At 37.5% G+C, this 16,494-nt stretch overlaps 1 protein-coding gene across 1 annotated transcript in view; it reads right to left on the bottom strand.

The window, feature by feature from the left end:
• Positions 1 to 16,379, bottom strand: part of CFAP69 (cilia and flagella associated protein 69) — a 54,594-nt gene extending 38,215 nt beyond the window's left edge. The window contains 15 exon segments of the mRNA XM_038127844.1: positions 973 to 1,091; positions 1,519 to 1,637; positions 2,851 to 3,015; positions 3,890 to 4,106; positions 4,572 to 4,693; positions 4,778 to 4,826; positions 6,774 to 6,894; positions 7,631 to 7,808; positions 7,933 to 8,082; positions 9,977 to 10,075; positions 10,819 to 10,895; positions 12,848 to 12,957; positions 14,016 to 14,081; positions 15,430 to 15,492; positions 16,253 to 16,379. Of these exon segments, the coding sequence (XP_037983772.1) occupies positions 973 to 1,091; positions 1,519 to 1,637; positions 2,851 to 3,015; positions 3,890 to 4,106; positions 4,572 to 4,693; positions 4,778 to 4,826; positions 6,774 to 6,894; positions 7,631 to 7,808; positions 7,933 to 8,082; positions 9,977 to 10,075; positions 10,819 to 10,895; positions 12,848 to 12,957; positions 14,016 to 14,081; positions 15,430 to 15,492; positions 16,253 to 16,360 (1,763 nt within the window). The 5' untranslated portion in view covers positions 16,361 to 16,379.
• Positions 16,380 to 16,494: the final 115 nt, after the last annotated feature.

Raw genomic sequence — 16,494 nt, 5'->3', positions numbered from 1 at the left:
CAATCATCTAATTTATCTTGCTGAATTTCATACCATTTGGTATGCAATATGCTTCACACATTCAGGGAGTAGAAAAATCATGTTTCATGTGCCTTTTCATTTACACCTGTAACTAAATATATCCTGCTTGACTGCTCTTTCTTCTCCTGCAGGTGGCACACCTTCCTTGAAGCAGCCTGACAAGTCTGGCAGGCTCTCAATGAATTGGAATATGTATTTGAACTGAAACTAACTCAGTAAATGAGTTTAAAATTTAACCAGGTTATGTCCCCAGTCTGGTTTATTGTAGGGCTGTGTGAATATTTCTGCCAGCAAAAACAAGGGGGTGAGTCAAACAATACTTTTTTTTGGCAACACTTTGCTTCTCCCAGATTAAAATGATCATAAAGCCAGCATACATGTTGCTGTTGCTTCTTTAGTTCCTCTGCTATGGTCATTAACAGAGAAACTAAAGAGATCTCCTGTATCAGTATTTTCTCCCAGCAACTATATTTGATTTTTAATGTATTTATCAACCTCTGCCTTAAAACAAATTTTTTATTTTCCTCCTATGTACTGGCAATCTTTAAAATATTTCTAGCCCAATATATCCAGTTTACAGACAGTTCTTATGTTTACATAGTTTTTTGCTAATATTGGCCTATTCTTGCCCACTATTTACCTCTCTAAAGTTATTTACAGACTCTAAACATATGCCTCTCTTAGAAAGCCTTGAGTAACTTTGCGTGTCAGGAGGTCACTCTGTGTGGGGAGTGAGGTTGTCACAGTGAATCCATATTTAGAAAATCTTACATGCAGTGTATTCCATTTGTTTTGCATCATTTTTAATTAGTCAAATTTTATGAAGAATTTTTATATATTATAAACAGAAGAAAGGCCTACATGTGCAGAGAAAGGTCATAGCATTGCAGACCTAAAAAATACAAGAATTGGCATTTTTCTGAGTTACTGCTGCTAAAATACTTCACTAACCACAAGCAGTCCAGCGCACTGAAGAGGAGACAACTGCAGCCTAATCCACTATATAACCTCCTCGGATCCATCTTAAAGACTGAGATGAGTATACCGATTCCTCCACAGCTGAAGAGTTCCTGTTGAAATGTTAATTAAAGTAATGTTTCTTAAACCATATTTACTAAATTTAAACATGTAAGAAAATACAATGGAAACTGGTAAATGTAAATATTTAAATTGCAATAAATTTGGTCCACTTGTTAGAGCAGGATGTACACATAGGAAAAAAGATTTTCCATTTTTCCAAAGTGCTAATTCATTACTTAACACACTTTCATATATCAATTTCAAAATAACGTAAATTAACAATCAAATAGGTTCAACACTTGCTAGTGGATTTCTGAGTGTTTTTATATTTTACTGTATCAAGAAACATGACTTGTTAACAATGAACTGCAATTGACACCTACTTTTCAATTAAAACATAAAAAAGAAGTCTCCCCTATAAGAAAATATAATGTGTTTTGACATTTCCTGCACAGTATAAGGTAGAAAGCTACATACCTTTCTGTGGATATCATTTTCACAGAGAACAGACAAAATAAATAATATGTCAACTTGGATTTCCAGTAGAACGGCACCTTCTTTTTCTTTAGATTTGTCTGCTGCATAATTTAGGATGTCTGTAAATGGATATATTTTATATATATGAATGCCCCTATACACAAGTTGAAATTCTATTACAGCTGCTGCTTTTTACAAAACTCAAATTTATATGAAAGGATTTTTAAAGTAATTTCAGTTTTATCTCCTGTGTTTCAGTAATGGCTTCCAGAAGTGCAGCACTCTGATGCTGCAGTTTCATGGCCTTTACTCTTGGTGACAGAGTTAATGACAGCAGCCTGCACTGACTTCTCCCTTGCTCACACTCTGTGCTGCTCCTTATATTGTGCCAGTGTAAGAAATTCAGGGAACTGATATGAATTAAAGAACTCTTAGAAAAAGACAACAAACTGCCTGGTTCACTCTACTCCACGGCTTACAAATGGAAGTGGAAATGTGGGAAAGACACTGGAAATGTGTGACAGTGGAAAAGTGGGAAAGACATGAAATACCACCATTGCTGAGAAAGTCAGCCTTGGAACCACTATGTGGAAGAGGGCATTCCTACACAAAACTCCCCTAGAGTAAAAGTTCATTTATTCTGATATGTAAGGTATTCTGATATGTAACCTACACTAAAACATGTAGGTTTCCACAGAGTTTTCACTGGAGTTGAACTGAGGCTATAAAAGAATTAATTTCTAGGCTTTTTATTAGAACATAGTCCTTGAATTCCAAAGGATCTTTCCTGTTTTGTTTCCTTCAGAGTACTGAAAACTTTCTGATATTGTAAGAAAAGTACTTAAACCAGCTTGTTTTGGAACTTAAACCAAATATAACAGTTGCAGGAGCAGTGATTAAGCAGTTTTATTCTGCTTTTTTCCTCCACATTGTTCATATAAAGGTACCTTGTTATTAGTTTTATTCTGTGCTAAAGAGGAGCTGTGGAAAACAACACCATGATAGACCTAGGAGTTTCTGGGGACTACCGCAACGAAAACAAGATCTACCAAAAGCAAAAGCAACAACATAAAGTGAGAAGGGGCAGCTTTTGCTCTGAAATTAAACATCTAGACTTTTAAAACTGTCTGTTTTGCTTAACTCATTCAATGTGTATTGAAATGGAAAAAAAAAATTAACATCAAATCAGTTACATCTTGGATAATTGGCTGAGGTTTTTTTAACTTTTCAGCAAAGGACACACTAAAAACATGGCACACAAAAACACATGAACATTCTCAGTGTCAACAGAAATGTACTAATTAAAGAACAGCAATACAAATTGTGCTTTACCCAGTAGCTGGCTAATTGCTCCCTGGTCACACAAATTAATGCTCACAGCATCATCATAAAGGGACACAACAGATCTCAGAGCTCGGAGGCTGTAGTGCATTTGCGCGAGTTTGTTGCCACGACCACCTGTTCCATGGAAACTGTTACCTTGACCAAAGAAAGGATCTGTGGAGCAATCACAAGCAATACTGGTTTTGGCAGACAATCTATGTTCAGAATAATGTGCTCAATAAAAACAAAACAAAATAAAAAACCTCAAAACACAAAAAAAACCACCCCAAAACACAACAACAACAACAAAAAACCCCAAACCCCATTGAAGGTAGAAATTATTCTTGTTTAAAACCATCTAGTAATAAGCCTTTTAGTTTAGAACTATACTTTTTACATGCATAAGAAAGGTTACATTTTGGTGAACATTTAAAATTACTATACATTTTTTAACCTTACTAGGTTCATGAGCAGTTTTACAAACTCAAAATATGTTATGTGACATTTAATATCCACCTTTTGATCTCCATTCAACCGAAATAAAAATTTCTTTCTAGAAAGACATTCCAATTTTATGATGAAAAATACCTATCCTTAGAAATAAAACTCTGGCCAATAAAACTGAGAGCACCTAGTTATATTTTTGCTTAGCCCACAGTCTTATCTGACGCCCAGAAGCCAGTTGTGGTCTGGAGCCTGTCTCACCATGTACAACTCTGAGTTAACACGTCCTGTTTTATGGCAGGAATTCCTGCTTGGACTTCTTGCCACAAGGGAAGGGCCTGGCTCACTTAAAACACAGACAGTAGAGGTGTTTGTCTGAAGGAATATCAATATAGTGGTACGCAGGGAGAGGGGCACCAGCTCATCCTTCAGTATTAAAAAAAAGGTTGGTTGTTTTTTAGAAACATCTGTTTCCTAGGTGGCCTATGAAAAAGAATCATTCTGACATCATGAGTTTTACATTTTTCTTTCCTGTCAAAGAAAGTAGGTTCAGATGAACTGTTTTGAGGTTACCTGTGTGTGAAAGCCACGAGTACCCACTGACCTTGGCTTACACACCATTCTAGAAACACAAGGAGAAGAGTATTCGCTTGGCAGGACAAATATTTGTCTACTAACACAGGAGCCACTGAAGCTAAAACAGCAATTGCATGAAGCTGTAATTCTTCATATTGGGCAGCAGACCAGTCAGGAAATCCAGGCTTTTGATTTTGTTTTACATAATAAAGCAAAGCTGGCATCACATGATTTTCACTGAGGAGCTGCAGAGTCCAGACAAAAAAGAAAGACAGTTTACAGGTTTCACATGCAAATAAGAAAAATCTAAAGGGTGAGCCAACTTTATCTGTCCTACAATAACACAATTAATTTTTAATTTAGAAAATATGTCATGAACACTACAAGTACAGGCAAATTCTTTTTATATTCTGCAGCTTTCCCAGAGATTGTGGTTTGCTAAATTTTATTATATTCTTCAGGTGTATTTCAACAATGCTCTGCAGTCACTTGTCAGCAATTTCCCTAGCATGGTCTAAGTTTGTAACTTTCTAAAACAGAAATGGTATGCTACTTTCCAACAGAAGGACTTGGTCTGAAGCTACGTATGAATTCTTGATTTGGAGAACAGAGAATTCAGTGTACTGCACTACGGTAGATGGACAGATAAGTAATATTCTTGTGATTATTTTGTCTTTTTTTATTATTATTTCTGTTTTGTTACAACTTACCTGTGCAGCAGATGGGTCTTTAGATAAGATTCCTATTACATTAAACAGCAACTTCTTCATCTCAAAATCCTCGTCTGAGTAGGTAAGTTTAAAACCTTTCACCAAAGGACTGGGAAGTTTAACTATGATGGAAATGGTAGGTAAGTTACAAAAAAATCATAATTAAAAGCAGAAATTGTGTAATTATGCACTTTGGAATCTCTTACCTTCAGTACATGTTGCAAGTACTACTAAGATCTTTGCAAATCCACTTTCCTAACAGACATTCAAAAAACATACATTAATTAAATTGCAGTGAAATTAAGACTTATGATTTAATTTTGGCTTGAATTTTTTCTTCAGAACAGAGAACTCAATTTTATCAAAGAACTAAACAACCATTTGGACATTATACAACAATAACTAACTGCAGTCCTAAGGGTACAATTAGTTAAACCCATGTTTCATTCAGTACAAGTCTGAACTTCTGGGGGGAAGTCCCAAACAATTGTATTCACTACTATAATCTAACCCCAAAAAATATTCTCAGTACTTTCAGAGCTGTTTTTTAAAATGCATTTGGTCATGTTTTACATCAGGGTCATCAGTACATATAATTTTGCGGCATCAGTTGCGCATACCAATGCACTTCAAATTCAGTGCATTTACAAGTAAACAAATGAAAACTGCATGTATGGGCAAGAAGAATTTACCAGCACCACATATGAAAAGCTCAGAAATAAAATCTTGTAAATCACAGCTCCTAGAGAGCTAACAGAAGGACGATAATGTCTAATATAACTATGGATGGGACCAAAGCCAGGAGGTGTCTGTGCACCACATTAGAGGCAAAGGAGTGTTGTTTCTGAGGTAAGCTATTAGCAAACAGGTTTTTTTTTCTAACAAAAAGATAACAATATCATTATGAACTTTACACAAATTTTACAGTTTGCTTGTGATGAGTAAACTTTTCCTTTTCAAAGGCTCAGACTCCTGTGCTGATTTGTGAACTATATAAAATACAAGACTGACTTTTCTGAAGTTGCTTGGATAGTATATTAAGAAGAAAAGGGAACATTCTGAAGCAAATTGCTATAGTATTATCTATAAGGCAGAATGAAATGGTAATGTTAATGTTTTTTCTATCTGATATTTATAGCTTCTAAAATCTCTAGGCAGGCTGAGAGTAAAGAACCTAAATTAAATTGTTTAATACTTTCTTTGCACAGAAACAATTTTTCTTCCTTTAAGTATAAGGAATTAAAAATACATATCTGGTTTACTTATTTTGTAGGTATAAAATGCCCTGTTTCTACAGCCAGATTAACAATTTAAATGTTTTAGATATCCACTATGTTGCTGCAACAGTATAACAGATATTTCATACTAATTGGTGTTAAATGAAAAGCTTGAATGAAAAGTCTGTAATCTTCGTTTAGTAATACAGCCAACTTGCAAACTTCTCTTCAAGAGGAAAGTGACATATTCCTGAACAGCCAATTAATCCACAGGGATCTGATTGCTTAATTATTCAGAATGTATGTCACAACTTCATTTGAAGCTGTACATCTCAAGTGTAAAACAAGAGACTAAAGCAATATTAACGCCTATATAAAGTTAATTTCTCTGCCGATTTCTCATAAAAATTCTGGAATATTGCAAAAGAATGAGTCATTTACATTTCAGGGAAGTCATGGTAGTGCATTATGTGATGTGGTCTTCAGAAGAATTTATGTGCCTCTTATTAACTGGACCTAATTATTTTCTCAGAATCTTACTTAGAGCTCCTGAGCTGATTTTTGGACGCCCTTCTTGTTCCCAGTTATGTGGCACACATTGAATTTGGGTCATCTGAATATAGCTTACATCTTCAAACAATAAATGAGATTGAGTGCAAAACTCTTTTTAGGAGAATAGCGTATTCAAGAACCCATACAAGAATACAAGAACTAGCATTACATTTTGCACATAGATAATGTTATTTTCTAAATATTAAATAAGGTTGATGCTAGTATTCTGGGCTAATTACCTGCAGATTTTAAGTCTCTTTGAGGTAAAGACAACTACAGAAAGAAAAAATGTTTTCTTGCTCAGCAAATCCAAGAAAGAAAAAAGCACTGGAGACACAGGAGAAATAAATATTAGAACCCTAATTGGGAAGAATAGCAAGCTTATAAAAGCAAAGGAGAAGTTATTAGTCTCTGGAATACAACAAACACTTACAATCATAGGTACCGCAGGGTTTTCAGTTAGTAATGTGGCAATCACCAAGAGGTCATTCCGTAGTTGATGATCACAGCGCCGGAAGCCACACGTGAGGTCTACAAATACTTCTTTCAAAGCACTTAAAAGAAAATGAAATGCATTTTATCTTTTCCTTTGGTATTCTAATGCTGGACAGCTCTACATATATGAATCCTCATTCAGCATCATACTTTTCAAAGCCTTAGGGTTTAACTACAAGAGAAATAACTTAAAACTTTATTATGAAGTGGATTATTTGGGTACCACTAGACATCCCATTTATTCATAGATGCAAGATGCACGTATTAAAAATTGCATCTTCCACTGTTTGTGTTATAATTAACTAATACAAAGACACAGTATTTACTCAAATGTGGAACTGGACATTGCTGAATGATTATTGAGAAGGAATAATCTTAAATAGTTAAAACAGCCTAACTCACTAAGGAAGAACCTGTTATTTACTCCAGCAGAGGATCTAGAAATAAACCTTGTATATTATGGCATAGAAATTCCTTGTAATTTTGTAACATCAGCACTTCAACAGTGGAGGAATACTGGCCTGTTAAGCTTAACGTGGAAGCTTCAAAATGCTGCAATTAACTCTTCCATTGTACAAAGCAATAGATAGAGCTATTCCTCCTGCACTATGCAGCACAGCACCTTGTTCTTGCCCTCTAACAGCAACTACTATGTTAATACTGAAAACTTAATGAGGATGTAATCAGACCTATTTGCATTTCTCTCAGTTAATTTCAAACAAAATGCTACAAAAAGAATGCTCCAGATGTCTCCACAATGACAAAATTAATTCATAAAATGCTCCCTGTACTTACTGTACACATTCCAAGCTTTTGAGCTGATTAACAACTTCTTCTTTTGAGACTTTTTCTAGCAGGTTAAATAGGATATCTGAGGCACGGAACACCAGCTGTCCTGAGGGATCAGCATCTTTTAGACACAAACAAAGCCTGCTGGCTGCTTGGGCCTTCACCATTTGTCCACAACTTATTGCTGAAATTATGTAAATCATAGTAATTAATTCTCTATAGTTCAGTAATTGTTTCAGGCATGTTCAGAGAACAAATGGTCCAAGATCAATGGTAATGAGATTATTGAAAGAACAGTTTGTACTAACCAGAGGTGGAAAGATGCTGGAGAGCTTTAAGTACCCACAACTTCTCAGTAAGTTGATTTTCAACTAATGCTAGTGACAAAACAAGAACTTCTGCTAATCCTGCTACTTCAGCCATCTGGATTTTATAGTTTGGACTTGTTGGCTGGTAACCTGCACAGACAGTACCTTTAGTTAAAATGCAGTAAATACCCAGAATATTACTTCCTAAAATGTTCATACTTTTTAAAAAAAGGATTGAAAATCAAGTATCATATTTCAAGCAGTTAAGGAAAACAATCCAATACACAAGAGCTGCTTTTCTTATATCTGATTAGTGCCTATAACACATCCAACAGACTCACCCTCAAGCAGACTTCAACCCTATAGAAACAAATTACTTGCTTCTTAGAATTTAGACAATGAAAGCAAAAGCAGGGCTATAGAAGTGAAAATCTTTCTTCAGTCATCAGTAACCTAGTCATCTGAATTGTAACCTAGTTCTCTTCAGTAGCCTGTTGACTAAAGAATTACTGCAGTCTATCATCGTATTACTTAAAATAGGTGAATCCATACTTTGATTTACAAGCTTGACTTTCTAATGTGTCACTGCTTTTACTTTTGTCCATGCATATGCAAATCTGTATTTCATTACTGAATTATGGGGAAGGTGAAGCATTGAGAAAATAAATTTATATTTATGTTTATATTATGATAAATCACGAGAGCAAAGTTTATCTTAAACAGCTTGAATATATATATGTGTTATATACTATGTATATATATACATATATATATATATATATATATATATATATATATATATATATATATATATATATATAAAATTTCATAAAGTACAAGATTGAAAAATACAGATAATGCACATGGTGAAATGAGGTTTAACTAAGCACACACTCTGGTATGCTCCCAGTTGATATTACTTTACAGATAAGAGAACTCAGCAGGGTCAGACTTCGGCAAGATTTACATATATGCTTAGAGATGAAATATTTGCCTTAAAAAATCAGACTGAAACACATTCTTCCTTTCAAGATAACGTATCCTATTTTCTAAATTGGAAGAATTAAAACAAAATTGCCCAATAACATTCATTTATCCTGATGGAACTGTTTAGATACAGAACTAAATGCACACATAGCGACTTGCAGGATTTGAGTCTTGTTTGTAAGGTAAAACCAGATTTGGATGCCTTCCTATTTCTGGAATTTTGAAAGGGTTGCAGTAGCAGCAGCTTCTTTAGGCCTCCTAAAATAAACGAAAACTTGTAAAAGGGCACAGGATTAGTGGCCCACTGCAGGAACACAGCAGGGGAGCACGCTGACATCAAGCATGCTCCTTGACCTGCACTCCCGAGCCACACTGTGGCAATATTCACTTCAGGTTGGTTGCCTATAAAGACAGTGCAGTCCCAGAGTATGTGATGCTGTGCCCCTCTGGGAGGGATCCATGACTGACTTCACTTGGCAACAGTCTCTGGCACCATCATAAGGGTCAAAAGAATTACATACTAGTGGATTCTGATCGTGCTTGAGTTCATGCATAGCCTCTTTTGGCAGAGATAAGTCACACCATTTATTCAAACCTATGCTCAAATGTGTCTGTATAATATGAACTCAATCAAATTTAAATGGGTTCAGATCTATCCCTCACAACACAAGTGAAACCAGAGCTGCTTCTCTCCAGGCTACATATAAAAACCTGAAAACTATAATTCCCTTCTTATAATTCTGATCCTAACTGCTTTTTTTTTTTTCCTCTCCATTACCCACATTTCAGAGATCTTGTATCACTTCACATTTTCTGGATGCTGTTTAATGCTAATTTTGTAAGTGTAATAATTAATTCCTCGTACATTGATGAACTTATTTCAGATTTAGAATATGCACCTCTACAAAAACATGTTAATTATACATTTGCCAATGTTATATATTTAATATATGAGATACAGTAACCACAGTTACAAAGAGAAATTAATTGGTAGCTAATTAATAGAGGCATTTCAAAGTAGCTGGGATCATTAAAAAATAAAAATACCCTGCTTTACCTGAAAGTAGTTTTCCTGGTAGCTCCACATTATAAAAGCTAACAATACTCTTACAGACTTGTATTTTAACTTGAGAGCTTGGCACTCTCATCAAGTAACCTGTCAGAAAGAGAAATAAATGTAATTAACAGACTTTATACTTTTTTTAGAAAGTATTCTTAACATAGTATTCTTGTTTTTACAGCACTTAGTATTACCTACAAATCTGTAATTTCATGCAAAGTTTCATTATGAAATATTCAAGAGGCAGAGACTCCCACACTGGAGAGGACAAAGGCATCTTAGAGGAGTAGCCTAAGTTTAATCAAAAAGTTACCTTCTCTGCTTTATGGCTACAGATACTTATAAAGCACTGGATGGTATTCCAGAAGTTGTGGAATTCTGAGGAAAGCTACTCAGCTACTACACTAAGCTGTTGTCATCATTATCATGTCATTAGAAACTCTTCCAAGTAGATATGATATGAAATAAAGGGAGCATAGGAGCAGGAAGGATACATGTTCCTGGCATCCAAGGTTTCAGTGTTTACACTGACACCCACGTTTCTCAAAATTAAATAGAGCAGGCTAGATACACGTTTACTTCTTCATCTGCACTGATAACGTTTTCTCATGCAGCTTTTGACATTGGCAAATAGGAAATTCTGCTAGCCAATCTTCAGGTTAGCTGCAGAGCGAAGTAAAAATTGTTTCTAAATCCTGCACAGAGGATTGAATGAATAATTTAAAGAAATAACCTATATTTACTAAGGAGTAACAATAAATAAAAATCATGCTAATAATACAGTTGATTTTATTGTGGCATAATAATAATTTTATTGTGGCATATCAGGTTACACTCACCCAGTTGTGCAATGGATTGTGAAACTTCAACGGAATAGTTTACTTCATCAGATGATTTCCTTTTTTGAAATGGTAACCTGCAAAATTAAATTTAAAAATATTACAACTATGTAATAGTTAATCAAGTCACCAGAAAAGTTCAGTAGCTCTTCTCTTCTTCCTTGATAATTTTTTCAGATGAGGACACATTTTCTAGGATGAATGCACTCTTTGCAATGCTGACTCTACACTGAAAGCTTCATACTCTGCAATTACATGTTGGCAATTAACGGTACACATTCATAGATAATATTTTCATAATTCAAATATGATGCAAGAAGACATGGTGAATAAACAAATTTCATTTAAATATGGAAGACTAAGTCCTACAACCTAGGCACTATCAGGCTATTACAGAGCTAGGCTATGTACAGACATGTGCAGAGGTGGAAAAATCATATCTCTGGGCAAGACCTTTTGAAATGGATAAAAATAAACCAAATAAACTGACTCCAAATAGCACAAAACCAAATTTATTTTTAAAAACAGGATATTAATAAATACTCAATAACATATCCAAAATGCTCAGATATGACATAAACATGTAAGTGCTAAAAACTGTCTAACAGTAAACATTACAATATTATGCTAAGGTCTCTGCAGTACATACTGTGGAAGCAGCTTTCCAGTAAGTTTACCTCTGTAAACACTGCCAGAGGAAAAGAAAGGAATGGAATGCTGGGGGAGGCAGGGGATGGAGAAACAAGACATTGGAAAAAAAAAAAAGTGGGAAGACAGGTAAAGAGAAGCAGTTACAAAAGAGAGGAATATTTTACTGGAGAAATTAATGTATCTGAAACTGAATCCTAAAAAAAAACCAAAACAAAACAAACCAGCCTCTGCTTAAAGGCTTCTCTGTCATATGAAATAGTAGTGAATTGTGGTGGAATTTCCATAGTACAGAAATTAAAGCAAAACCCAAGAATGCCATTTTCCAAAATATATTCATTAGAGAAACCACAATTAGTGCTGAACTGGTCTAAAAGAGGAAAAGTCTCACAGCTACATTTTATCGACTTTGTACACTCATTCTCAGTTTTGTCATGCTTCCAGTAAACACTGAACAAAATTAAACTCTCCATGATGTACCTCCTCATTCCCCACTGTGTGGCAGCAAAGAAAAGCAGTACATCTCAGGGTGCTTAGGGAACTAAAAGATTCAGCTGAGAAGTTCTGTGTTTATTAAACCTAACAGCTCAAAGGAAGCTATGCAAAAATTTATCTGAATATCTGTTTTGCTATGCCACTAGTTTTCTATCTGGTGGTTTGGGTTTTTTTTCTACCTTATTCTCCTGAAATGAAATGAAATACAGGAGTAACTGTAGCTACAAGCATACCATAAATAACTTCACTGAATTATTGAGGAGGAGAAAACTACTGACAAGTGTGGATGACACCTAAATTCTATTCTACAGATTACTTAAAATACAGTATGACAACAAAGATGCCCAAAAGGTCATACACTACATTTTTAAAGTAAATATAAATCCTAAATCCTGTTGACGTTCATTCTCTCCTGTAATATGGCTTGTCATTTTGTAATGCTTACCTTCAGGTATTACAGTGTCTTTTTATCACCCTAAGTTTTTAAACTCACTTAAGAGCTTGTCTGAAACAGCAAAACACACCTCAGTATCACTTAGCTGCTGAATCCTTTGAGGCCAGCAGTCCCAGATTGACTTAGGGAATAAGAGACCTTGGGGAATCTTGCTTCCAAGCAAGCTGGGGCCCAGTACAACACAGCTCTGAATTATGTAACATGTAACTGCACAGACACTGAACTGTTAAAACAGGCTCCTCATCCATCCAGAAACTGGACACAAGTGAAAGACAATTGATGAAAAGGAAGGATGATCCAATGGATACCTCGCAGTTACAGGTGCTTTGTAGATAAAACAATGCAGTATGGATATGCCAGTTTCCTGAGAAAATGTATAAACCTGTTAATAAGCAGTATTTAAATCTCTAAAAGAGGGGCTGAGGTACTTACCCAAACAATTTAACAAGTTCACATAAAGGCTCAGTGAAAGCTTCTTGTTCATGCATTTTTTCTGCACACAGGTTAAGAATTTCAGTAATTTGTGCTAGATCTTTAAGGGGCTTTGAACATGAAATTAAGGAAATCAGATCATCTGTACCACTATGAATCAGCAGAAAAAGCTGAAAACTGTGCTCATCACACTTCAAAGACACAGCCAAGAAAAAAGAAACCAATATTTCCAGAGTTAGGTGTTTTAAAAGAAGTATGTGAGTCAATACTTTGGCTTTTCGAAGCAGCCTTACTTTTACATAAGTAAAACTTTTGCAAATCTGATTTAGGCGTCTTCTCAGCTCAATTCACTGGAAGCTCAGCACTAAATTTCTAAAAATGGAGGATGAAAAGCTTTTACATCACAATGTCAGATTGACCTATCGAAATTCTGAGACAGCCTTGTGATATTTAAATTGTTTTCTCCACTAGTCCCAAGTGCCTAACTGAAATTTGAAAATCTGGACCCAAATACATATGGAGATTATTTAATTTAAGGGTAGAGGCACAAAATCAAAGTTGAACTGAGACTGAGAAGTTACTACCAATCCACTGACTCACAGAAACTGCCTTGAAGTACACAACTCAGTTGTAATGTGATGCCTTAAATCACTGTGCAATTATCTGAACTGTATGAAATCAATAACATTTTTTTCCACATGCCAACACCCTCCTTAGTACTTCTCATTATTGGAACCTTTCAGTTTGTACTGTAAATATGAAAAAAGGTTTCAGATAAATTAGTGTGACTTCATCTTTCTTTAAAATGTCTCCTTACTGGAAGTCTATTTTATCTTGCTATTTTATCTGCTGTTTCTTAAGTAGTGGCAATTATTATGCTTTTCTATTCTGAGTTTAAAGTACATCAGTTACATTTTGGACACTTTCAGCCACTGCACAGGTGAGAACCCTCTACTGAATTTTGTGACAAATGAATCTAATATCCAAGCATGTTGTCAACCTACCAACCGTGGCTGTGTGCACACAAGGAGGCCAGTGATGAGAACACCATCATCCCTATTCTCCACGGGGAAGCACAGTACAGCATCAAATATTTCACTGAAAAGTCAGACTATTACTATACATAAAACTCCACGACTTTAGATTTCTAGAGTGGCAAAAAGGATACAAGTCCATTTTCAAAATGCTTGACTACCTTCTTGAGATTTTTCAGCTGCTCTTTTTCCAAATCTTTCTTAAATAAAAGAATAAAAAGCAGGTTTTAATTGCAGTTTGCTCAAGAACCTTAAATGATTATGTTTATCCCCTTTTAAGTTTAAATGAAAGTGGAAATCAGATTTAAAAGTTTACAAGACACAACAAAATTCTCAAAGTGCTTTGAAGCAGGATTAACTCCGTGATGAAGTCTCGTTTTCAAGTATGAAGTCTGTTCTCTTGTAACTGAAGAGTCTTTCAAAAACTCCTGTTCAAACATGTCGACTCTTTGTCTTACATTCTTTGTTATTCTTTGTAAAGCAGCTAAGAAAACCAAACCTATGTCACACACAATATAAATGTGTAAGCATGTAGATCTAAGTGGCTTAGAGTGTTCTGCGCCACTAGGAAACAGCCTTCAAATTCAAATCTGAAAGCAACTGAAGTGAGGACATGTCAGGCTGTGTCAGTGATGCACAGCATTCATTTCAGCTCTCCTGAGCACCTGCAACTTGAGGCAGGCCAGGAAGTTGTGTCAGGAGTCTGCAAGCCCAGAATCCTACAGGCATTTTGTCATGTCTACACCTCATATCTACAGAAGCAGTAAACAATGTCATCTGGTAATTTTTTCTTCAGTCAGTAAGTTTGTTATATCAGCTCTGTATTAAAAAAGGGGAAGAGGGGAAGATATAACTACTCTGTTGGGCAATAATTTAAAATGTGCTACGTTTAATCGGGTCCTTGCTTAAGAGCATAAAGTATCCATATTTTGGATCAAAACTATTTGATAGCTTAGTGAATTTAATTTGCCAAAACATCTTGTGGAGACTAAAAATCATCTTGGAAAGCCCATGAGATGATGCTTCTCCTGCGTGTGTAGGTAGTTGTATTTATTCTTCAACATTGACCTTTGCATATTTCACCTTCATTTAAAATAATCTCCCTGGAGAACTGTTACCAGTTAACTTGGGCAATTACATATATTCATGGCATACTTTCAATAAGGTTGTATGTACATCTATTTCCCAGCTATAGGCTTCAGTACTCTAAAATTCTAAAATATGCTAGAAATTCTGAATGTGTAGTTTTTGAATGCTCATGCTTTTGTCTTTTTTTTTAAAGTTCCTGTGTGATCTTCTCTATGTATTTTTTAAATATAAATCCATAACTGACAACATTTTTAAAAGTAACAAATATTATCTTTAGAAGCCTTCAAATACCAGAAGAAATACTCATCTTTGTGCTCTGTAGCTCCAGCCATGTGTGCTGAATATAATAAACCCATCTGAGTTTATTCAGGGTGGGTGCTAAAGTAACTGTATAAAACATCTGTCAAAACCCCCATACCACCTGTGTAACAGAGGTAGCGAGGTACCAGAGTTACTTACTGAGTCCGAATCTGTGAGTAGTGCAATGAGGTGATTCAAATCCACTGACCTCGACTGTGTATTCTGAAAAAGCAACACTTTAAACGTTTTTCCCCTCAATTTTGAGATTTTGTTTTTAAGGCGTTTAAAATGTGAAATAGCCGCGTTAAACCCACATGAATTTACTCAGGGAGGGGTAAATCTAGGCCGTGTGCGGAGCACACACCGGGGTTTCTTCTTAGGCCGAGAAAGAAGGCAAGGCATGGCAGGGCAGGGTAGGGGCAGGGGCAGGGGCAGTGGCAGTGGCAGTGGCAGGGGCAGGGGCAGGGCAGGGTAGGGGCAGGGGCGGGGCAGGGGCAATGGCAGGGGCAGGGCAGGGCAGGGGCAGGGGCAGTGGCAGGGCAGGGCAGGGGCAGTGGCAGGGGCAGGGGCAGTGGCAGTGGCACAGCAGGGGCAGGGCAGTGGCAGGGCAGGGCAGGGGCAGGGGCAGGGCAGGGCAGGGCAGGGCAGGGGCAGGGGCAGTGGCAGTGGCAGAGCAGGGGCAGGGCAGTGGCAGGGGCAGTGGCAGTGGCAGGGCAGGGCAGTGGCAGGGGCAGGGGCAGGGCAGGGCAGGGCAGGGCAGGGGCAGGGGCAGGGCAGTGGCAGTGGCAGTGGCAGGGCAGGGCAGTGGCAGGGGCAGTGGCAGTGGCAGTGGCAGGGCAGGGCAGGGCAGGGGCAGGGGCAGGGCAGGGCAGTGGCAGTGGCAGGGCAGGGCAGGGGCAGGGCAGGGCAGGGCTGGGGCGAGGTCGGGTCGAGTCGGGCCAGAACCAGGGCGGGGGGTGCCCCTGCCCGCGGGAAAGCTCACCTGGGCGGCGTCCGTGCGCCTCTCGCCGCCGCTGCGTGCGGGGCGCAGGGCGGGGGAGCGGGAGGCCGCCCGTGCGGCGGGGGGCTCGGCCGCGGCCAGCGAGGCCATGGCGGCTCCGCGCGGCGGCAGCGCGGCCCGGCCGTTGCCATGGGAGCGGCGCCGAGGCGCGGCCCGGCCGCACCGCCGCAGCCTGCGCGGCCCGGCCCGGCTCTCCTGCCGCCTTCCGCTGCTACAGCCCTGCG

The sequence above is a fragment of the Motacilla alba genome, chromosome 2 (assembly GCF_015832195.1).
Source record: "Motacilla alba alba isolate MOTALB_02 chromosome 2, Motacilla_alba_V1.0_pri, whole genome shotgun sequence".
NCBI lineage: Eukaryota > Metazoa > Chordata > Aves > Passeriformes > Motacillidae > Motacilla > Motacilla alba.
The sequence above is the reverse complement of the archived record's forward strand: the minus strand, read 5'-3'. Positions and strand labels throughout refer to the sequence as shown.